Source organism: Osmerus mordax, chromosome 8, assembly GCF_038355195.1.
Source record: "Osmerus mordax isolate fOsmMor3 chromosome 8, fOsmMor3.pri, whole genome shotgun sequence".
NCBI classification, from domain to species: domain Eukaryota; kingdom Metazoa; phylum Chordata; class Actinopteri; order Osmeriformes; family Osmeridae; genus Osmerus; species Osmerus mordax.
Genome location: NC_090057.1, coordinates 9,875,373 through 9,900,383, shown reverse-complemented (window position 1 = coordinate 9,900,383; position 25,011 = coordinate 9,875,373). Strand labels below are relative to the sequence as shown.

At 49.3% G+C, this 25,011-nt stretch overlaps 1 protein-coding gene across 1 annotated transcript in view; it reads left to right on the top strand.

The window, feature by feature from the left end:
• The window catches only part of LOC136947779 (utrophin-like), a 78,054-nt gene that overhangs the window by 43,146 nt on the left and 9,897 nt on the right, over nt 1-25,011 (top strand). Inside the window, 11 exon segments of the mRNA XM_067241976.1 lie at nt 7,066-7,127; nt 7,857-7,931; nt 10,183-10,384; nt 10,613-10,698; nt 12,872-13,029; nt 14,669-14,835; nt 16,263-16,374; nt 18,052-18,188; nt 21,943-21,981; nt 22,458-22,523; nt 23,354-23,419. Of these exon segments, the coding sequence (XP_067098077.1) occupies nt 7,066-7,127; nt 7,857-7,931; nt 10,183-10,384; nt 10,613-10,698; nt 12,872-13,029; nt 14,669-14,835; nt 16,263-16,374; nt 18,052-18,188; nt 21,943-21,981; nt 22,458-22,523; nt 23,354-23,419 (1,170 nt within the window).

The following is a 25,011-nucleotide window of genomic DNA, read 5'->3' as shown; positions in this document are numbered from 1 at the left end:
TTGAGCATTCATGTGGTTGCCCATCAAAATGTCTTTGTTATGCTTCAACTATTGCACATGGTGCTTTTTTAATCAAGATGCTTCAATTCAAAGCCGAAAACATTTTTGAAATTCAGAGAGGAATGAAATAATAAAGTTTCGTGCTGAGTAGGGGAAGGGAGGGGAGGAGAGAGAACAGGAGAGGGAAATAAGAAGGAAAACTAGAGAGGATACAATTTCTGGGGAAATTGTAGGGTGTGCTTGCTTGCGTCGGTTGCACAGGGGTCTGTATATTTTATATAAAAATGCATCGGGCCTACTTATTATTTATAAAGATTACATAGATTTAAAAGCATCTTTTTTTTTGCTGCTCATTTACAACTCAAAATACGAGTGAAGTGTAGAATGAAATATGACGTCTTCTCATTTCCCCTGCAAGAGGCAGCTGACAGGCTGAATCAAAACGAATACATTTGGCAGACCGGTGTACAAATGGACCTAATCTCTATGACTTAAACGTCCTTTTAAGTTGTCCCTTCTCGTGATATTTTCAGGCATTTAGCCTACTCATATTGCATTCATTCATTAATAAAGAACCCCCTTTGAAGATTATTCTACGACTTTACCGGCAGAAGATAGAATCGCGATTCAAACAGTACCATCTGCTAACTGAAAATATGCCCCCAAAAACGTAAATAAGCTTGACATTTATTTAGTGGAAAATAGCTCATTCATAAAAAGCTCACTGGTAGCGATCATTGTCAGTAACAACTCAAAATGCGATATAGCCCTGTGTGGAGAAGCTGCCCCGGTAAATTCTACTACTACAGTACAGTACTACTAGTAGACTACTGCTGTGTTCGTCTTGATAGCGATTGCGTTGGTTGAATTCGATTAAACGTTCCGTTGTACGGTTTAGGCTGAAATTAATTATTTTCATGAACAGATTGACAAAGTTTAGGCTGTGGCAATGAAGTTCAGGTTAGTAGTCAGATAGTTTCCCTACTGAAAGACTTTTGAGTAAGGGGAGTGCCGAACATGTTCTGTTGCCGTTTGACTTAAACAGCTGAGGAGTTGTTGTTAGCTACTCACACTAGTGTCTCGGGTACAGTAGGCTACAGCGTTGCAGTGAGCTACACTGGTTTGAAACCACAGGTAATGGTAATTTCACCAACAAATCGTTTACTAATGTCAGAATAAATCCTACAACGAAAATGTATATGTGAGGAATGTTTATTTTAACGATTGAAAACAGATACATCATAGACCACTGTAGTATGTGTTGCCCGGGCAACACAGGCTAATGTCATGATGCTAATATGTCAGTGAAATAGTAGACTACTGTTTCCGAAAGTAGATGTACTTCCTTAATAATATCAGCTTATATTGTACATTACACATCACAATTGTGTGTCATATCACAAAGTAAAATGAGTAAATATTTATCACCCTGGCCTCTTTGTTTGTGGCGTTTCTGCAGCTGCCTTGCAGTAAAGCTATAGTTAGCCTAGCTATCCCCCAAGTTAACAGATGCCAAACGAATGTTCTGCCAAAGGTAGTCACGCGTGTTTTCGTGACATTATTGCAGACCGGTGTAAAAATTGACCTAATCTCTATGATTTAAACGTCATTTTAAGTTTTTCTCTTCTCATGATATTTTCAGGCATTTAGCCTACTCATATTGCATTCATTCATGAATAAACAACCCCTTTGAAGATTATTCTACGACGTTACCCGGCAGTAGAAGATGGAATCGCAATTCAAACGGTACCATCTGCTAACTGAAAATATGCCCCCCAAAACGTAAATAAGCTTGACATTTATTTAGTGGAAAATTGCTCATTCATAAAAAGCTCACTGGTAGCGATCATTGTCAGTAACAACGCAAAATGCGATATAGCCCTGTGTTGAGAAGCTGCCCCGGTAAATTGTACTACTACGGTACAGTACTAGGCTACTGCTGTGTTCGTCTTGGTAGCGATTGCGTTGGTTGAATTGGATTTAACGTTCCGTTGTACGGTTTAGGCTGAAATTAATTATTTTCATGAACAGATTGACAACGTTTAGGCTGTGGCAATGAAGTTCAGGTTAGTAGTTAGATAGACTTTTGATTTAAGTAAGGGGAGTGCCGAACATTTTCTGTCGCCGTTTGACTTCCTAAACAGCTGTGTACTGTAGCTAGATGTTTTTGTAGTGTGTCTCGCGTAAGCTACAGCGTTGCAGTGAGCTACACTGGTTTGAAACCACAGGTAATGGTAATTTCACCAACAAATCGGTTTCTAATGTCAGAATAAATCCTACAACGAAAATGTATATGTGAGGAATGTTTATTTTAACGATTGAAAACAGATAACGCTACATCATAGACCACTGTAGTATGTGTTGCCCGGGAAACACAGGCTAATGTCATGATGCTAATACTTCAGTGAAATAGTAGACTACTGTTTCCGAAAGTAGATGTACTTCCTTAATAATATCAGCTTATATTGTACATTACACATCACAATTGTGTGTCATATCACAAAGTAAAATGAGTAAATAGTTATCACCCTGGCCTCTTTTCTTGTGGCGTTTCTGCAGCTGCCTTGCAGTAAAGCTATAGTTAGCCTAGATATCCCCCAAGTTAACAGATGCTAAACGAATGTTCTGGCAAAGGTAGTCACGCGTGTTTTCGTGACGTTAGTGACGCAGTGACGTTAGTAACGTCAGTGACTGTGGCTAGCAAATTAGCCACCGTTAGCTTCACTTTTCGCCACAAAAACTTAATTTAAGCTTAAACCATGCAACGGAACGTAAATTCCAATAGAAGCAACTCAATCGCTACCAAGACGAAACTTTTGACACCTACGTTGTCTATGTAGGCCAAGTATTTACTGAGTTTTAGGGGGGCAAAAAGAAATAAAAATAAAAATAATAATAATAATAATATATATGTGAGAGAACAAAGGTTGTGCTCTCGCCGAAGGCTTGAGCACACCCAATAAGGAATTTTAGAATACGTCAAGTGGAGAATGCAGCTGCTTATCACACGTCAGTTATGGTTTGTGCTAAGTTTGGCAGAAGAGTGCTGTAGTTGAAATGTATGGGGCAAAAGAAATTCTGAGTCAGAGATATTTCCCTAATTCCATTTCCCGTAATATATCCCAACTCACGTTATCAGTCATCGATCGCTGATGAATATTCATGAAGGTGCTTCGTGACAAACTCCTTCCTCAGAGAGGGAGCCAGAGAGAGTGGAGGTACGGGTAAAAGTCGAGACAGAAAGATTTGGAAAAGAGAGAGAAAGACATATATTGCTGGCACTCTGGGCAGTGTACACATCTTTTTGTCATGCATATCAAGCCTTTTCTAAATCAAATTCAGAAATGTAGACACAGAAAGAGTAGAGAAGAGAGATTGAGGAGTCAGGAGAGAGAGAGACTTACAGAGACTGACACTGTAGAGGAGTTGAAGACAGCTGTTCTCCAGACACCACACTATTATTTGCATGTCCTCGAGGTGTCTCTTAGCTGCAGCGGCCCAGTCGTGACACTAATAGTGTCACGACTGGGAGTCAGGTGGCTGAGCGGTGAGGGAGTCGGACTAGTAATCCGAAGGTTGCCAGTTCGATTCCCGGTCATGCAAACTGACGTTGTGTCCTTGGGCAAGGCACTTCACCCTACTTGCCTCGGGGGAATGTCCCTGTAAGTCGCTCTGGATAAGAGCGTCTGCTAAATGTAAATGTGATAGTGGGGCCTGGCTCCTTCCAGGCATCTGGTAAAGCACTCCTGCCCTCCACACCCTTCAGAATAGTCTAAAGTCTGATATCCTGGAGTCTGAGATCCTAGATATCTGTTTCTGAGGCGGTTCCTGCTCATCCCATCCCCAGTTCCTTCAGCCAAATCAGCCAGGTTACTTGAGTGTTAAACACTGTAATACTGCCAAACACGTCCATCTCACCAGAGGAAGTCTCAAAGCAGGAAGCTGTGGACAGGAGAGCAGAACTATCTACGATCACCCACATCCATTACTACCCCACCCCCCCCCCCCCCCCCCCTCTGTTTCTCATGTCTCTGCTGCGTAGGAAGTGGCCCGGACAAACAGGAAATGCCCGAGGACGAGGTCATTATTTGGATGATTCCGAACAACTGTGCTTTAGATATTCTGCGAAGCCGGGGCTGTTGGAAGTGGTCTGGCTTTGTAGTCTTTTTATCGGGTTTGTACAGCCTTACACTCTCCTGCCGCCTTGGTGTAATAGACCTGGATGAAAGAAGTCTCTTTCCCTCCATCCCTCTCTCTCTCCCTCCCTCTCTCTCTCTCTCTCTCTCTCTCTCTCTCTCTCTCTCTCTCTCTCTCTCTCTCTCTCCCTCTCTCTCTCTCTCCCTCTCTCTCTCTCTCTCTCTCTCTCTCCACCACATTAATCGTGACGTCGCAAGTCTGGCAGAGGCTGCTTCGCCTGCCTCATTTCCCACCTCCCTTTCTAACGGTGTTTACTCAAGGGCTGGCATTTAATGATGTTTACCGGAGTGAAACGCCGCCAAACGTGCCCTCCTTCACACCGCTAAAATGCCGCGGATCAATGAGCTCCCTGGCTGTCACTCACCCTCACACACAGAGGGACCGAGCGGAGCGTCTGCCCACCAGTTTGGCCGCCGTGCATCCAGCGTCGCCAGTCCAGCCCGGCCACACGAACACAAACACATTCAGAGGTAGCTTGCTGTCGACGTGGAAGGGCACTGGGTGGCCATGGGAGATAGTCCATTGGCACCCAAGTAGAGGGAGAGCGAGGGAGGCAGCCGTGGCAGCCTGGGGATGGTATCTCAGCCGTGGGTTCTGGGTTGTAACCCTGGGTGAGCTGTCCTCGTTGCTGTCCTCACTGGAGTCCTAGGTCCCGTGTTGGGAAAAGGAGACCTGGTTTGATCTGGCAAGCCAAAGAAAGGAGCGTTGCAAATGAGGGAGATTCTAAATGTCTCTTTTTAAACCCCCCACACACATATACACGCGTGTGTACACATGCAGCACACACACAGTTCTTCCTGTTCTGCTGCTGTAGTCCTGGCCTTACAATTGGACCCGTTTGTTGTAGAAAGGCGTTGTAAGAAGTCGAGGAAGAACAGAGAGGACAACAGTGAAAAAAGAGAGACAAAAGAGAAACCTGGCAACTCTCTGGTCCTCATTATGATATTCATGAGCTGTGGAGCAAAGGTGCTGTGATCCATTAGCAATCCTGTGGTCAAGTGTTTGGCTATCGACTGCTCTAGTCTGGCTGGGTGTTTTTTCATCGTTGTGTTTCAGCAAGGCGGGCTTGTCTTTGAGGTGCCTCCTCCTATACACGTGGATGGACTGGTAATTGTCCTGTAAAATGTAATCCTGTTGTGAGTTTTATGTCTGGATAGTTGTTACCCAATCTCCTATGGAGTGTGTGTGTGTTGATGTGAGTGTGTCTAACTGTAATTGTGTGTGTGTGTGTTGTGAAAAACTGAAGGTGTGTTGGTACGTGTGAGAGTGCTTTTTGTGTGTGCGAGAGAAAACGGAAAGAATGTGTGTTACAACTCTTCCTTCAACTCCAAAATCCCTGAACAGAGAGAGCATGAATCGCTCTCAGCCATCTTCAAATCCCTGACATGGTCGTGATATCCAGCGGGGCGGCGTGTGGGGCGGCGTGTGGGGCGGCGTGTGGGGCGGTGTGTGGGGCGGCGTGCGGGGGTGGCGTGTGGGGCGGAGTGCGGGGTGGCGTGTGGGGCGGCGTGTGGGGCGGCGTGCAGGGCGGGGTGGCGTGTGGGCCGGCGTGTGGGGCGGCGTGTGGGGCGGAGTGCGGGGTGGCGTGTGGGGCGGCGTGTGGGGCGGAGTGCGGGGTGGCGTGTGGGGCGGCGTGTGGGGCGGCGTGCAGGGCGGGGTGGCGTGTGGGCCGGCGTGTGGGGCGGCGTGTGGGGCGGAGTGCGGGGTGGCGTGTGGGGCGGCGTGTGGGGTGGCGTGTGGGGCGGCGTGTGGGGCGGCGTGCAGGGCGGGGTGGCGTGTGGGCCGGCGTGTGGGGCGGCGTGTGGGGCGGAGTGCGGGGTGGCGTGTGGGGCGGTGTGTGGGGTGGCGTGTGGGGCGGCGTGCAGGGCGGAGTGCGGGGTGGCGTGTGGGGCGGCGTGTGGGGCAGCTTAGCGCTCCCGGCACCAGTCTTGCAGCCCGCGCTGCCGTCGGACGGATGAATAGGGATGAACACCTGCTGACGGCCGGCCCCTGTAGTCCCGCTCCTCGGCGGCCCGCGTCAGCACTACACTTCCCAGTATGCACTCCTAGCGGAGCGTCCATCCCCCCCGCGGTCAAAACGCAAACGGAAGTGTTCTGAAAACTTGAAGACGCTGCTCTGATTCCTATTCTGTCGTCCGCGCTGTCTCTCCTTTGCTTCCTTTGTTCCTTCTCTCATTCTTTCAGTCTTGAAATTTACTGACAGGTAGATTTCCCTGCAGCACAGACGAGCTGAAGGAACTACTTATCAGGGAACATAACTTCAGCAGAGGGAGCGTGGTGTAGCGAGGCTGACGAATGCAGCGTGTTTCAGTTCTGGATCAGGTTTTTTTTTTTATTGTATTTTTTTTTCTCACAAGCTCAGTTGTAAACAGGATGGAGGCGAGACATGAACATACCCAACTCTTTTTCTGGGAACTGGGGAGGTGTGTGTGTTAAGTTGTGTGTGCGTGTGTGGGTCTAGGCATGAATCCGAAATGAGATGAGATGATAGGAAATGAGAGGTGTTTGGAAAAGACTGTGAGTGTGTGTGTGTGTGTGTTTGTGTGTGTGTGTGTACAGTTTTTGTGTGTCTTAACGGGAGATTGAGCTCTTCCTGTGTGATTTGAATGCTTCGGTGATCATAATGGGATCCCCGTGCAGGGCTTGTGTACCTGTACCTCTGATGAAAAGATGTGTCTGGACTGTGATTGCACATGGCAATGGATGTTTATCGGTGTACCCCGTCTCTGTGTTTGTGCAAGTGTGTGTGTGTGTGTGTGTGTGCTTGTGCTAGTCCCTGTGTGTATGCCAGTGTGTGTGCGTGTTAGCGTGTGAAGGAGTGTTTATGTGCAGTGTGTCTAAGTTTATCTCTCCTATTTTGTCTTCCAGTCATCAGACTCAGACCACTTGCTGGGACCATCCAAAGATGACGGAACTCTATCAGTCGCTTGGTAAAACAAACCCTCTCTCGCTCTCCTCTATGTCTCTCTGGCTCTCTTTACCTCTCATCATCTCTCTCTTTCGTTCTCTGGCTCTCACCCCTCTACTATATGTTGTACATTCTAACTTAACACATACACAACACAGCACACGTGAAAAGCCCGCTCACCTATCTCTCTCTCTCGCTCTATCTCTCTCGCTCTATCTATCTCTCTCTCTCTCGCTCTCTCGCTCTCGCTCTCTCTCTCTCTCTCTCTCTCTCTCTCTCTCTCTCTCTCTCTCTCTCTCTCTCTCTCTCTCTCTCTCTCTCTCTCTCTCTCTCTCTCTCTCTCTCTCTCCTTTGCCAACTCAGAGCCACCATTGCAAACCGACCTACCCACACACACGTGCCTGTGTCCCCGCACCATAGCAGCCAACAGCGGGACTCTTCTTTAACAAGCAGCTGCAATAAGCAGCCAAACTCAGGGAACGTTTTCTGAAGGCCACCACTGATCAAACAGACCCAAACTCCTCCCAAGGGCAGGACTCTCTAACCCAATTAGCAGACAGCTCCGGGGACCCCCGTGTGACCACCGCCTCAATTAAAACACTTTTTTTTTCCTCTGACAGTGTTGTGTCATCTGGCTCCGCCCTGCTACTTATGTTATACCCATGTGTCACTCCTCTATTCTCCTTCCCGGCTGATTGGTTCTCTCCCTCCGCTCTGCTTCTCTCCCCCTCCTCCCTGCATCCGCCTGCAGCAGACCTGAACAACGTGAGGTTCTCTGCCTACAGGACGGCCATGAAAATCCGCCGGCTACAGAAAGCACTGTGCTGTGAGTTCACACACACACACACACAAATGCACACGAAACACTTATTCCCACCCGTTTTTTTGCGGGGGTGACAAACCCCCTGTGCTTCCGATTGGGTTCTTTCCCGAACGAGAGCAGATGCTGGTATAGAGTCCGCCCCAGGCAGCGCTGTCATCCATGTCTGGGGCAGAGCCAGCACAGCTCACCTGTCTCTCTGGGTAGAGCAGCAGACACTTGTAGCTGGTTCTCCATCCAGGTGTTTACGTCTGAAATAAAAAGCCCAACAGAACTGCTTGCTCTTTCTCTTATATTTTATCTGCTTCGAGTTGTGCTTGTTTGGGTTGGATGAGTGCTACCTGAATGTGTGTGTGTGTGTGTGAAGGGAGGTTAGTAGTTCTGGGGCATTCACTACAGCAGAAGATTTGTTTGTGCATTATTGAGTTCATGATTGTCTAGGTGTTTCGGTTCAGATTGAAATGAGCTGTTTTGTGTTTGATGGGAACCTTGAACTTTCCAAGTGGGTTGGCTCGGGGTTTCAATTACACCTTCTAGATTAGCAGGCACCGCCCAGAGCGCAGACAACAGATCAGCTTTTAATAGTTATTAAGTTGCCCCCAAGTCTGTGCGCACGCTTATAGGCGCGTGTGTGTGCGTGTGCAAGAAGTAGACTGCAGCTCCTTTTGGTTTTAACCGCTCCGTTTTTCTTTGTTAGACACACACACACCTACACACACACACTGAGGGGGTATTTAACTGCTAATTAAGTGAAGTCTGTGCCAGTAGGCGGCCACTGCTTCAAAGCTGTCGAACGACTTGCCGACGGCGAGGCGGCGTCTCGTCACGTGAGTAGGTGCAGGTGCAGAGGTTCAGGGGGGCGGGAGGGGGTGAGGAGTACAAGAGGGAGTAGGAGGAGTAGAGACTGGTTGAGTCCAGAGGGTAGGGAGAGGAGGGGAGCTCCAGAGAGTGACAGAGGGCGTGCGGAGGAGTGATGAGGGGGCCTGAGGCCTGACACGCAGCAGGGGGCCCGCTGCAGCTGGAGACTCACCCCGGGAGTAGGAGCACGCAGGACCGAGTCACTCACGCACTCGCTCGCACTGCTCCGTATCCCCCGCACATTATTAATCAGGGAAGCTTTGTGTTCCTCCGGTAAGTAGTCGACGCGGGCTCGAGCACTTCAGTTGGTGTGTGCGTCCATGTGCGTGTGTTTGTGGTAGGGGGGGTGTTTTGTTGTGTGAAGGTTGACTTTCAGTTTTCTTTGGGTTGTGGCCGCTAAGGGTTTCAGGGCTCAACATTAAAAAATGTTGGCCCCAAGACAATTTTTGGCTTACTGGCCCCAAGACAATTTTTACTGGCCCCCCCTCCAAAAGAACAGCCTGGAAGATGGATTGTCAACCATCCGCTTAGCTGTCACGCAAACCAGGTGCTGTCTGCTAGCATGGCTGGTCAGGGATTGTTTTCGAATGTTGTCGGTGCCTGTGTAAAAATATCTACTTTTGTCCGCTTTAGACGGGAACACAGTGCATCTTTGTTCCATAAAAAGAGTTGCTTCCGTTTGAGCTCGTAGCTCTACTTTGCTGCCATCTTCACTTTATTGTCTCGCGCCAGTCTCGCGCCAGTTGTTAAAAAATGTATAGAGATTTGAGAATTACAATTTGACAACCACTCGTCACTCACTACTCAACTCTTGATTTGCCAACTGTGCGCCCCACGAGCTGCAAAGTTATTTATGCATTTAGCAGATATCAAAACATATGAAGGATGTTAACTTTTACAATGTTCATGTATTTTTTTCAATCAATAATTTGCAGTGGCCCGATCGGGCCAGTGAGTTGCTAGTTTAACTGTCCCGACATTACTTTTTACTGGCCCCGGGCCATCGTTATTGTCGAGCCCTGGGGTTTATTAGCCATCCTGGATCAATTGCTTACTTGTCTCTCTCTTTCTCTTTCTCTTATTCTCTCTTTTTCCCTCTCTGTCCCTCCCTCCTTAACTTTCTTTCTCTCGCTCACTCTTTCTCCCTCTACTTCAATCATCTCTCTGTCTTTCCTCTCTCAACCTTTACACCTCCACCCCTCCTCCCCTCCTCCCCTCCCCCCCTCCCTCCTTTCCCCCCTCCCCTCCCCTCCTCCCCTCCCCCCCTCCCTCCTTTCCCCCCTCCCCTCCCCTCCCTCCTTTCCCCCCTCCCCTCCCCTCCTCCCCTCCCCCCCTCCCTCCTTTCCCCCCTCCCCTCCCCTCCCCTCCCTCCTTTCCCCCCTCCCCTCCCTCCCCACAGTGGACCTGCTGGACCTGAGCGTGGCCCAGAACACCTTCGAGCAGCACAAGCTCACCCAGAATCCCCAGCTGCTGACGGTGCCGGAGGTCATCAACGTGCTGACGTCCATCTACGACGGGCTGGAGCAGCAGCACAAGGACCTGGTCAACGTGCCGCTGTGCGTCGACATGTGCCTCAACTGGCTGCTGAACGTCTACGACACGTACGGACGCACACCACACACACGCGCGCTCGCACACACACACACGCGCTCACACAGCCTGGTCAACGTGTGTCGGGCCTCATCAGTATGCGCGAGGTCCACGATGACACGCACACACACACACGTACGCACACAAACCCAGCAGGCGAACATACCCCTGACTGCTCGACGACGCGTGCAAACACGCGCGTTTAACATTCGCTGTGTGTGTGTGTGTTGCCCCTGCAGTGGTCGAAGCGGCAAGATCCGGGTCCTGTCCATGAAGCTAGGACTGCTGTCCCTCTCCAAGGGACACCTGGAGGACAAGTACAAATGTAAGCACCGATCACACACACCTCAGCACACTACTCACACACTGACACACACACACGCTTCGCTCTCACTCACACGCACAGTCTTCAACATCTCTCTCATACATATACGCACTTCAGTCTGTTTCTCCCAAACGCACATTCTTCAAGACAGAAACAATTATAGACTCCAATAGAATAGCACGCCAAATACAAGGGTCCTTTACCAGACAGACAGTTTAAAGATAAGAGACACACACCCACACACACACCTTGAAACTATCAGTCTCTCCATGACCCGACTCTTTGCCAACATATCCCTCAATGCACTCCTCCACGCAGTAATCCCAGCAGTATTACCCATGGTGCAGTGTGGTTGGACTGGTATCAGAGAGAAGGCTGAATGGGCCATCTAATTGGATGAGAGACCTCCCACTCGCTACAGATTCTATTTATTGGATTTATTCATTTCTAGTTAATTCCAGGGATTAGGCAGGGTGCACAGACAGACCACCGGGGGATGGGCTCAGTCACTTTCAGGAAACACTCGTTCTGTCCTCTCCCTGCTCCCTCCCTTTCTTTAGCCTCCCTCCCTCCAGTCGCCCCTCCCTCCCCTCATCCTCGTTTCCGTCCGCGTTAGGTGTTCCCCTTCCTCCTGTCGCCTGCATCCTTTTGCTTTTTTGCCTCTTCCCTCCTCTACCCCCCCCCCGTCTATCTCTCTCTCACATCCCATAATACTTCCCCCTGTCCTACATTTACCAATCCACCACCACCCTTTCCATCCTTACCTCCCCCCCCCAATCCCCAACCAGCCCCCCCCCCCCCCCACACACACACACACAAACACACACAACACTCCTCCCCCCCCCCTACATGATGCCTGGTCTCGTCACTGAGCCTATTCGTTCCACTGGCACTTCCTATTAGTCTTCCTGGGAGATCATGCACGCTTGGACGACTCTCCCACTTTAGGCTCCCATTGGCTGTTGGCTTCAGCCACGGACACACAAGGCGCACACGCGCGCGCACACACACACACATGCATGCGCGCACACTCACTCATTCTCACAAGCACGCAAACTTGCAGAGAAGCCAGCTATAATACACAGCAAATTGACAATGTGATACTTTGTCTCTAACTGTGGGTGCTGTCAGAGAGCTGGGGGAAGTTCTGCGGTTGGGATCCTTATGGAGGGTTTGAGAAGGCTTTAGAAAGGGGGTAGGACTGTATAAAGGAGATAAGAAGGCTGTATATAGGTTACATGAAGGGAATACTGTATGTGAGGGAGCAGAAGGATATATCAGGAGCTTCTGGAGGGGATATGATGGGGGTAGTAAGGGTGTATAAATGGTGTAGGAATTGTATACTAAGGTGTGTATATCTCTGATCAGGTGCATTAGAAGGAAGGGGGAAGTCGGTACTGGGGATATAAGAACACTAACGCATGCTATGTATCATAGAGCTGTCGTCGTAGCCGAACTTAATGCAGGCTGACAGCAATGCCAACACACACATGCAGGCACATACACACACACGACCATCAAGAACCATTACTCCTCCACTAACAAGAGCTGACACCAAGGGAGGGTCTCAGAATGAGATCAAAGTCATCACCCGGCAGAACAAACCTCTCCCTTTTCCACCACACCCTCCCTCTCATTCTCTCTCTCCCTCTCTCCCTCTCTCTCTCTCTCTCTCTCTCTCTCTCTCTCTCTCTCTCTCTCTCTCTCTCTCTCTTTCTCTCTTTCTCTCTTTCTCTCTTTCTCTCTCTCTTTCTCTCTCTCTCTCTCTCTCTCTCTCTCTCTCTCTCTCTGTCTCTCTCTCTATCCATCTCTCTCTCTCTCTCTCTCTCTCTCTCTCCCATTCCTTTCATTATTACTCTCTCCCTCACTGTCTATCCATCTCTCTCTCTCTCTCTCCCCATTCCTCTCATTATTACTCTCTCCCTCACTGTCTATCCATCTCTCCCCTCTCTCTGTCTCCCTCCCTCTTATTGTCTGAGCATTAACGCTGACAGCATCTTGTCAGCAGTCAACTAGATTGCAGCATTTCCTTGTTAAACAACGATTTTCTCAACGAATTCACAATGTTTCCCAATGTGTTTGTGCGCCTGGTATTGAAAATACAGATATGCCAGCATTTGTTTATGCGTTTGTCTCCCTTCTCTTGCCCCCCCCCCCCTCCCCCCAATCTCAGACTTGTTCAGTCAGGTGGCGTCGCCGGGAGACACGTGTGACCAGAGGCAGTTGGGTCTGTTGCTGCACGACGCCATCCAGATACCACGGCAACTAGGGGAGGTGGCGGCCTTCGGTGGCAGCAACATAGAACCCAGCGTCCGGAGCTGCTTCCAACATGTATGTACACACACACACACACACACACACACACATTCTAACTTACACACATGCCTACATGCCACTGACTTATATAGACTCACACTCACAAACACGCAGCATTCAAATTTACTGATCCACTCTCACTCCTGAAGGAATATGCAAATTTGACAAACACACATTCTAACTTGACACCAGAACAATTTGGCCAGCAGTAGGAAGCTACTTTGACCCACTGTATCAGATGTGCTATGTAACGGGACATTACATATTAAATCTTCATGTGACATACTATATTCTGTGCCAACTGAGCAGGGAATATGTCAGTCTGTTTCCTGTCCTCTAGTGTTTTACTGCTGGCCACCCAAGCACTTTCCCCGGGTTTATGTCTTGGTGGCGCTCCCTCTTAATGACGTTTTCATCCCCCGAGTTCACGCATACATTTTTCTATTTTTCCCTGAGTCATGTTTCCCCTGTCATAAATTCCGTCTTTGCCGGCATTAAATTAGGAAGTCATAAATTGGCTGCTGATTTGTGCTGTCCGCCTCCCAGAATAGCCTGTGTAGCGGGGCTGACATTGGGAATGTCAGACGGGCTTTAACAACACCGTTTAGAAAGCTGGAGCACCCAACTGTTACCCCTCCAAACCTTCCCTCCATCGCGACCCCTCTCTCCATCTCCCTCTAGCTCTGCCATCTCCATGCGTCTCCGCCTCGTGACTTCGAGCCGCGCGTCTTGACGTGTACTGCGGTGCGTTTGGTTAAGGACACACACGCACACGGGCGCTCCTTCACACGCGTGCAGACACACCACACACCCCTGTCTCACCTCTGTTCCCTGCCTGCCCAGTGGTGGTGTCACCGAGGAGCTGGGACTTAGTTCATTGGTTTAATAGGGCTGTAATGAACCTGGGGCGGACCATAAATATGGCCCCCTTTACTGCCTCTCTCTCTCTCTCTGTTTTCTCTTTCTCCCTGTCCCTCCTTTCCCGCTTTCCAACTTTCTCTCTCTCTCTCTCTCTCTCTCTCTCTCTCTCTCACTCTGTCTCCGGCAGTAATTGATTTGTAAGTGGCGTAATTCACCTTCCAGACGACCCAGAGAGAGGGAGGGATGGAGGGGGGTGGACGGAGGGAGAGGAGGGCAGGTGCAGACGTCTCTGCTACATGGCCTGACACTCCAGCACCCGGGTTTTGGGATGTGTGAGATACTGATCTTTGGAGCTAAAATGACATCTGTTTGGCATTTAGCCCTGAGCGAGATGCTCAGCTAGAGGTCAGGTCTCCTTGCTCTCTCTCTGTCTGTCTGCCTCACAGACAGACAGAGTGTGCGTGGCGTGAACTCCCAACCCGAGTTCCGACTTCAGAATGTTTACACACTGCCCTTCTCAGTGGCTGCGAAAACTGAAAGGTCAGGAGCGGGTGTGTTTTGGACTAACAGCCGACGTGAACCGATCTAATGATCTCCACAGCCTTGAGAGCTGCACAGATATCAATGTGTGTGTGCCTGTGTGTGTGTGTGTGTCCCTCTCTCTGGGTTTGTGTGTGTGCGTGCATGTGTGCGTGTCTGTCTATGCTCTTGCATAGCACTTTAACAGGAAACCATATTGCCGAAGCTGAGAGACATATTTCATCAGACCCCCCCCTCCCATTCCTGTCCGCAGGTGACCAATAAGGTGGAGCTGGAGCCCAGGCAGTTTGTGGATTGGATGAGGCTGGAGCCCCAGTCCATGGTGTGGCTCCCTGTTCTCCACAGGGTGGCGGCCGCGGAGACAGCCAAGCACCAGGCCAAGTGTAACATCTGCAAGGAGTGTCCCATCGTAGGGTTCAGGTACACGCACACACACACATGGGTGTATGAATAATATTATATTGGCATGGTAAATGATAAGCCAGGGGTTTGTTTTTGACTGGATTTGCACGAACGAAGGCAGGTACATTTACATTTGCTTTTCCACACACACACACACACACATAGACAAACAATGGAGTCCTACCGTGCTGGTCTCCCTGGTAGAACAGAAAGGCCAGGCGTGCTCTGGAGGGCAGGCATTTATCTAAATGTCAGACGGCGATACACCACTGACTAAATACCATGTGGAGGTCTTAGAATCACACACACACACGTTTACACACACATTTTCAGACAAAGAGGCGTCCTCTGAGAAAACATGTAAAACTGTCTCTCTGATGCAGAAAGCGCAGCACACACACCTAATAATAAGGCCCTCAAATGGTTCGTAATCTCACACACACACACAATGCCCCTCATACACACCCCAATCCCTGCACACAGTGGGCATTGGGCTCTGATAGTGTGGCCTCAAATGACTAGCAGACTCTCACCACAACATGATATTAGGTTAGCATGGTAACTGATGGTGTTCCTATTAAAACCAGTTTGAGAGAAGAAGGGAAGGGAGAGCGGGAAGGAGGGGTGAAAAAGGGAGGGAGGGAGAGAGGGGAGAATATCGGGGGTGAGACAGAGAGAGAAGGAAGGACAGAAATGCCAGCAGACATTTGACAAAACGCCACACTCCTGTCCCCTGTCAGTGATCGATTACAGGGAGAGAAAGGGGGAGGGGGGGGGGGGGGGGGGCAGGAAAGAAAGGGAGGGATGAGTAGAGGTGCCTAGCTCCAACTTTCAAAGTGGCTTCAGGAGAGAAAACAGGAAGTGCCGCGCTAGCGAGCGGTCCTCTCTTGCAGGCCTGATTACAACCACGGATCTCGTGGCTGAGTCATTCATTAGCGCTCGCCCTCCTGACTTCCTGTTTGAAGGTTAATGAGATGTCGCGCTCATGTAGCAGTATGCTCCGTGTCACGGCGTAATGGGGCGTGTGACTGTCGGGGCGAGGGTGGCAGCAGTTTGGGGGTGGGGTGGGGGAGGGGGTGGGGGGTATTGGGGAGGTGGCGCACCCCTGTGATGTATGGCTACTTCTCAGAGTGCATCCGTCTGCTCAGCTAACCTTCAGCGGCAGGAGAGGAGGGGAGAGGAGGCGAGGGCAGAGGGGGGAAGAGGAGAGCAGAGGAGAGGAGAGGACAGGAAGAGAGTGTTATGTTTGAGTTGTCGCTGTCGAGGTCGACACTTGTCATCCACGCGTCTCCGAGCTAGTCCTCACACGACAATGTGACGGGGTGCTTTCAGGTGCACATGTTTGGAACGTTTACTGAGATGTCTCTCTTTCTCCCTCTGTACCTGTCTCTCTCTCCATCCCCCCCCCCCCCCCTTTCCTTTCCCCTCGTTCTCTGTTTCTGTAGGTATCGCAGTCTGAAGCACTTTAACTATGATGTGTGTCAGAGCTGCTTCTTCTCTGGGCGCACGGCCAAGGGCCACAAGCTCAACTACCCTATGGTGGAGTACTGCACGCCGGTAACTTAGCCACACACACACACACGCTGAAACACACACTCACTCTCATTACTGCTCATCTCCACTGCACACACATGCCCATAATCAAAGGACGTGTACTGTATGCACACAAACGCACACGTACCCACGTAAACACACACCTCTTCCGGTTACAGCTAGTTAGCTCCAGCATTCGTTCTCACTTGACTTCCAAGTGTCAACTCTTAGCACCAAGTGTCACAAACATTCACACGGGCACATACACTCTCACCCTGGCCTCTAAATATTTCTCTCCAAATCGCTGGTTTCTCACACTTGTCTCACTGTCAACGTCTTGGGTGACTCCAACTCAAATTGGATTCGACTGAACGAACAGTAAAATCCTTCTGTTCTCTGGGCCGGTAATAACGTCTGAGAGAAAAGCAATATTCCCCATTCTGGGAGAGGGGGGGGGGGGGGGGGGGGGGGGAGTGCGAGGGAGAGATGGATGGATTTAGTATTATAAAGGAGAAGCTTGGGATTTGAATAAATTGAACAGTATTCTGTTATTAGATTAGCATTTCTCATGCACAGTTGTGGTTTTGCAGAATGTAATATTGCAGAATGTCACCCTTCGAATATATAAATACTGTATATTCTGTGATTTTTCGTTCTTTCGGTCTGCAGAGTACTGCGCATTGAATTGACACACCCAGTTAAAATAAACACCTTTCCCTTCTATATCTCTTGAGAGGATGATGCTCATATAAATACACAGCCCTGACAGGACTGTTGACCACAACCAGTTTTATTACAGGCTAAAGATCGATATGAGGTACAACAATATGACCGCCACAGGAGTTGTTCCAGCCACATTATCTTGCTCTCATATCAGGGCCAGAGCTGGTTATTTTATATCCACAATATTGCTTTTTCATTTCGGGGTTATTGCTTCTTTATTTTATTGCAGTTTTATAGTTATATCTGAGTGAATGATATAATTTATAGATAAGACCATTTTCTTTATGGATGTTACATACGCTAGGTTTCTGTATGATAAGGAAGGGTGAAGCATGACTGTGGACTGTTCCACAGAAGTGAACTTGTTTGGTGTGACTGGTCTCCTGAGGAGGATTCTGAATACTTCTCTTTGGTTCTTTGCCCCAGTACCTTACCAAAGCACCCTCCTTTCCATCTCTCACTCCCTCTCTCTCTCTCCCTCTCTCTCTCTCTCCCTCTCTCTCTCTCTCTCTCTCTCTCTCTCTCTCTCTCTCTCTCTCTCTCTCTCTCTCTCTCTCTCTCTCTCTCTCTCTCTCCTCTCCCTCTCTCCTTACCTCTCTCCTTCAGTCTGGCAGTGTGGAGTGTTCTCCTCATGCTGACACATTCAGTTTGGCTGTTTAGTTAATAAGCCATAGGAACTCATTAGGTAGGTTCATTTGGCATGTGTCTGCAAGAAGACTGCGTTTGTATTTGTCATTTTGTCGGATCATGTGTGTGCGTGTGTGTGTGTGGAAGTGAAAGACTGCTCTCACCGGGTAGCCGTGGTGATTTGTTATTTGCTCGCGAAGCAGAAGCCTCCACTTTTGGAGAACAGGCGATATGCTAATGTTAATTATGCCATTAGTAAGACACCGCTTTTATAACGCACTCAAAGAACAAACACACTGACAGAAACACGCGCGCGCAATCATCCCCCAACCCTTTTCCTCTCTGTCTCAGACTACTTCAGGGGAGGACATGCGAGACTTCACCAAGGTGCTGAAAAACAAGTTCCGCTCCAAGAAGTACTTTGCCAAGCACCCTCGACTCGGCTACCTCCCTGTCCAGACTGTTCTAGAAGGAGACAACATGGAAACGTGAGTACTGAGGGACTACACACACACACACACACACGCCTGTCCAGACTGTGATTCACCCTCTGTGCTTATTTACCTGTGTCCACCACAGCGTTTAGTGCGAGCCCCCTCTCTCCGCACTCGTATATCTGCCGTCAGCGGAGGGCTGGGGGGAGCGATCCAGGAGATTTACGGCGTGCGCCCACCCTCCCGTACATCCGGTGTAATGGTGTTTAACTAGTGACACATTATGCAGGTGCTCCCAGCCAGGTGGCCAGTGGCCCCTCTGGAGATGTAAATGATGTGTCTCTCTCCTGTATGTTCCTCTAACTCGCTCGCTCCGTCTCTTTTACAGCTTGCGTTTCTCTGAGGCTGTTTTTAAAAATGTTTCCTCTCTTTTTTACGATGTCTGGCATTGTCACTTGGCGTCTCTCTCTCTCCTTCTCTCACCTTCTCTTCTCTTCTCTCTCTCCTTTTCTCTCTCCTTCTCTTCTCTTCTCTCTCCTTTTCTCTCACCTTCTCTTCTCTCTCTCCTTTTCTCTCACCTTCTCTTCTCTCTCTCCTTTTCTCTCACCTTCTCTTCTCTCTCTCCTTTTCTCTCACCTTCTCTTCTCTTCTCTCTCTCCTTTTCTCTCACCTTCTCTTCTCTCTCTCCTTTTCTCTCACCTTCTCTTCTCTCTCTCCTTTTCTCACACCTTCTCTTCTCTTCTCTCCTTTTCTCTCACCTTCTCTTCTCTCTCTCCTTTTCTCTCAACTTCTCTTCTCTCACCTTCTCTTCTCTCTCTCCTTTTCTCTCACCTTCTCTTCTCTCACCTTCTCTTCTCTCTCTCCTTTTCTCTCACCTTCTCTATCTATTCTGCAGTGTTCATTTGTTCCTTTCATTGTTCAGTCCAATCAGACATTACAACAAACCCATTATAACCTAACCTGAAGGACACACACACACACACCGTGCACACACACACACACACACACACACACAGTCCTGAGGCGTACAGTACCTCTTCAGACAGACATGCTTTTCTTTCTTCTCATCAACTCCCTGTCTCCACCTTCACTGTACTTCCTCTCCACCCCCCCCCCCCCCCCCCCCCCCAACACTCTCTCCTTCTCTCAGCCTTGAGAAATGGCTCCTGCGGTTCCTGTCTGCCTGACAAATGCCCCTTAAAAGGTGGAGAAATGGAGGCAAATCGCGGAAGGATCCTTTAGAACTTGGCAAACGGAAATGGCAACTGAGAAAATATGACCATTCCACAGAGTTCATTTCCCTCCGCACTCTTATTTCTCACGCTCCATCTCGTTCTGTCTTTTCATCTCTCTTTTTTTTCATAATCTCTCTCTCCTACCGTCTGAAAGTGGGGAAGCAGCACAGGCAGTTTGATGTGAGGGTACGACCATGAGTCAGCGCTTTCGACACTACTATTTATTTCCTCTCTTTCTCTCCCTCTCCTTCGCATACATTCAATGTCAAGCAGTCACAACTCACAACAGGATTAGTCATTGCTCACATTTAAAGCACTTCAATATCGAGATCATCTGTTGTCCATCCATCCCCTGTTGGCGTTCCCCAGTCTTCTCTCTTTTCCCCTCGCTCTCCACTTCCCTCTGTTCTGTCTACCCGAGGAGAGCAGCATGTTTCTCAGCTCCAGATATTATTGACTAGATGCACACAGGTGTTCCCTGCTTCTTGAGACCTCCACGATAGCGTTTCCACGTGAGAAACAGCCATGCTGTCCTGACAGAAGACCCCCTTTTATTTTTGTCTTCGCAAACTGTGACCCGTGCTACTGAATCAAAGGACTGTTAGTTTACGGCTTTCATTTGCTGTCATCCTGTTTGCTCTCAGCACCACTCTGAAGGTATTTATGGACTGGAAAAGGTCTGGTCATTGGCATCTAGACAGCACATCCAGTCCCATCCTTGACCTGCAGACAGTCTGGCTAAGTGTTGGGGAGGGGACCTTTGAGCACAGCGCTGCAGTGCTTCTGAAACTTGGTTGGGGTGCTAACACACACGTACACACACACACACTCACACACACACACACACACACATAGAGAGCTGTATACTGTAAGCTAAGGTGTACTGAATGTTTTCTTCATAGTAGTAGAGTGGATAGGGCTGCGTTGCTTGGTAATAGTTTTGCTGGAAAACACATTCATTCACGTAAATATAAACAACACAAATAGAAGGAAGATAATATAACATATTTTATGTAGGATACGTTCCAGACTGTCAGTAGGGTTAGTTAGTACAGTCTGGGTGTGGTGGTCTGAAGTGGTTCTGTAAGTCAGCCCAGTGGAACAGGAGCAGACACTGTCAGCTATACTAATCCTGAATCTGCTCTTTATCACACGTACAAGAACATTTATCAGAAACAAGCTGCTTGGCCCAAGGTCTCTTTATTCTTTCTCTGCCCCACCCCCTCTCTCTCACTCTTCTCTCCATCTTCATCTTTGTCACAAGAGTGAACACAAACCAAGGTTATAACAGCCAACAGCTGAGATGGAGGCGGGTTGCAGGCATCAGAGGAGACTACCTTCTCACAGCTGAGAAAGTGGAGACGTCAGAGAACCTGCAGAACTCCTCTCTCCTCCTCTCTTTTTCCTCCATCTCCTGTTCTCTCTTGCTCTTTCTTTCCCACCCTCTCTCTCTCTTCCTCTCTCTCTCTCTCTCTCTCTCTCTCTCTCTCTCTCTCTCTCTCTCTCTCTCTCTTCCTCTTCCTTTCTCTCTCCCTCTCTCTATCTCTATCTCCCTCTCTCACTCTCTCTCTCTCTCTCTCTCGGTTCCCAGAATTCTCCTCCTGGCTACAAAACCCGTCTCCGGTGCTTTAGCAACAATACACACCCACAATGCAACACTTCTCATTTTAAAAACGAGTGGCTTTCATCAGCGGAAAAAAAAACACACGTGTTCGCTACGAGGGATCAAACCTTCCTGCACCGACGCAGTCGTCCCACCCTCCTCCTCTTCACTAAAGAACAAGACGTTTGATTTGTCTTCCCCGTGTCTATATTTAGCATCATCTTTCCACTAGATTAAGTGGCCTGTGTTCAGCGTACCGACAGAGGGGCTATCAGATGTTTGCTGTCCACATGATTGGAAATAGATTTTGATTGGATGGCAGCAAATGGAGTGCACATGTGAGGAAAAGACAGAGATTGGATTCGGCCCCTTGATCTCCCCTGCTAATAGCTTTAAAATGGCAAAGAGCATGCCTCCTAGAATAGTGGTGAATAATGACCCGTAATCGGCATGGAAACTTGAAAAGAATATTCTACTACTGATACAAGCCTGGAGCGACAGTCTTTTAAGTGACTCACTACAAGTGGTTAACAGTGCCTGAATTACTGGTACCCACTCAATTACTCTAATTGGAAAAGTAATTGGAGTAATTGAAGGGTTAGTTGGAGAACTCTATTGATCTCCTGGCGGTGTTCCAGTGTTTTCACGTCGCCCTTCGCCTTTTTGACTCACTCTCACTATGTACACACTCTGAGTTGGTACAAAAACGGAATGGATTTGCTGCACTATTGATTCAAATCTAAAGGGATGTTTTATCAGTGAAAGGTGTGTCATGACACACACAGCCCCTCAGGCTGTTTCCGTCCGCCCCCAACCTCACCTCACATGCTGCTGCAGGATGGACCCCCCCCCTTCACCTGCCCACTCCGCCTGTTGTGTACTTGGTGCAGACCCCTCCTCTGCGACATGATCCTAAACTGTGTTGCTCTGTGGCACCTCTCCTCCCTCCCTCCCTCCCTTTCTCTTGCAGTCCCGTCACTCTCATCAGCATGTGTCCGGAGCAGTATGAGTGAGTATCCCCACCCCACCCCACCCCACTTCCCTCTCCGTACGAACCCCCCTCACCCTGCATCCAAACCTCCCACACACCCCTTCCCCTGCACCATCCCTCCACGTAGACTAGACCAGTCTTACTGCATGCTGCCTGAGTTGCCTGCCCGATCAACAAACCGAACAAACGAGCGATCGAAAACAAACCAACTGTTGCAAGCCACTTCTCTTCCTCCTCCTCCTCCTCCTCACAAAATCGACCCCCTTCTTCTCCTCCACCAAACAGCATCCTCCCCCTTCACCCCCGCTGTCCTCCTAACAACCTTTCATCCGACCAGCAGAATTAACGCCGCACGGATGCCACCTAGATCTGCCAGAACCATCTTTCTTTTTTTTTTTTTCAAACCTTCTGTATCGTGGTAATGCTGTGGTTGTTTAGCGGTTGTGTTGCGGTCATCTCATGGCTCCTTCATCTCCACCCATCCCCTCCCCCAGACTGCCCCAGCCCTCCCAGCTCTCCCATGATGACACTCACTCCAGGATAGAGCAGTACGCCTGCAGGTAGGCCAAGGCACACACACACCCACACACTCCCTCGCACGAGGAAACACCACCACCCGTGAGAGCACATGCAGTCCCTGGACCCTGGTCTAGCCTGATATCCCCCCTTGTGACAGGGGGATGTCCATGTTGTGATGTGGTGTAATCTCCTCTTTATTATTAATTATTCCAGCCTCCACACACACACACACACCCTCTGATCTGCCTCCACAATCTCATTACCATGCTGCTTTGTGTCGCCCCCGCTGCCCCGTAATCCACCATGTTCCCCTTTAGACACACACGCACGACGCGCGCACGCCGAGACAGACTCGCACACAAAGACACAGACACACACACACAGCAACACACACACAGACATGCGGAGACGAACACACACAGAGTTGCAGACACACACACACACCGACATGCAGACCCAGACGTTCTCCTGTGAGGTTCTATTGGAGAAAGTGAGCATGGTTCTGAAGCTGCCATCCTAATCATGCACAGTGTAGACCCCTAACAGCATGGCGTAACTGGCTCCCAGACCAGGACTGGGTTCATCTGTCTGCTGGGTTAGACCACAGCACAGGGGGGTTCCCCCGGGCCCCGAGTTTCACCTAGCTCTGTGAACACAGGGGAAACTCGGGACCCTTGATTTGCAAGATGAGATGTTGATTCATTTGAAAAAAGGAGTCTGAATTCTTCAGTTCAGCTCAGCGCATTAGTCAGTGCATTACATCAGTGGAGTTGCATTCATTTGCATGCTAATGTGCGGTTGATTGCTTTTATCTTTTTTAGTTCCATGTGAGTAATGTTTCTGTGTGTGTGTGTGTGTCTATGTATATCAGGTTGGCCCAGATGGAACGTTCCAATGGCTCCCTCCCTACAGATAGCAGCTCAGCTACAGGGAGCATGTAAGTAGCCAGCTACACTACATTTCCCATGCACATGTACACCCATTACATTTCCTCGTCCAGCCGACTACAAGTCCCACTCCAAAACCAGCATGCACCAGGCCTCTGGCCCCCATTTCCCTGTTGAGCAGCCCCGGCCCTAGTGCTGGGTGAACACAGTAGGAAGAGGGATGTAAGCTTGTGTGTGTGAAGCTTGTGTATGTGTCAGAGGGTTGAGAGCTGGTGTGTGTCTGAGGGTTGACAGAGTGTGTCTATGAGGGTTAAGTGTGCGTGTGTGTGTGTGTGTGTATGTGTGTGTGTGTGTGTGTGTGTGTGGAGGGTAAAGAGAAAGTGTTGTATAGAAGAATACTTGAGGAGCTTGAAGGGAAGGGCTCGGTCCTCTTCGCAGCAGAGATTCTAATCGATGGAATGAGTTCTCGGAGCTCGGACCTTTTTGGAGGTCAAACACACACACACACACACATACACACACAGCACAACACATACACACACAGCACAACACACACATACACCCAGCACAACACACACTTTCTGTCTGTCCATATTCCTCTTGCACCGCTTACACACTTACACTTCTATATCCTTTGTCCACCCACAGATAAGGTGATTTTTCAATCTGATAAGAGACAGAATAAAAATCAAAGCCTTGTCAGGTATCTCCTAGATTGCCACCTGCTTGTAGGTTAAGACACTCATAACCTTATGTACTGTCTATCTTTGTGTGTGTGTGTGTGTGTGTATGTGTGTGTGGTGTGTATGGGTGTTGTGCGCTTGTGTATGGGTAGGCGCGTGTGTGCCTGCAATCCACAGCACAAATGGGACTTGGAAGCAGTTTTCAGCTGAATCTCATTGCCAAGAATTCTTCCACACACAAAGAGGCATCTGGGCGATGCAGGACAAAGTACAGGGAGAGAGGGAAGGAGAGAGAGAGAGAGAGAGAGAGAGAGAGAGAGAGGGGAGGGGAGGGAGGCACTGGAGGCACAGAGTGATGGGAACACAGAAGAGAGGAGGATAGAAAACCATAGGTATTTTGGTTAGATTGATAGAAGTTCCAGTTGGTTCATCTGTGTGTGCGTGTGTCGGTGCTTGAGTATGTGTAAGTGTTCGTGAGGATGTGTGTGTGTGTGTGTGCACGTGAGGATATGTGTATGTGCGTGAGGATGTGTGTATGTGTGCATGAGGATGTGTGTATGTGTGCGTGAGGATGTGTGTATGTGTGTGTGCGTGAGGATGTGTGTGTGTGTGTGCGCGTGAGGGTGTGTGTGCGTGAGGATGTGTGTGTGTGTGCGAGAGGATGTGTGTGTATGTGTGTGTGTGTGTGTGAGGATGTGTGTATGTGTGCGTAACTGCTCCCACACCTTCCTCCAGCCTCGTCCTCTCTCCCGCCAGAAAGCACCATTTTAGACCAGGCAAAGGCAGCTTTGGACCACGACTATCGTCACTGCTCTCCTCGTAGCTGTCCCCTTCCCTCAGCCCTCCATACATCGACGGACAGATGGAAGTAAAATGAGAGAGGGAGAGAGAGAGAGAGAGAGAGAGATGGGTGGACGAGTGTTGTGCAGTCTGAAGTGCCAGACTGCAGTCTGGCGCTT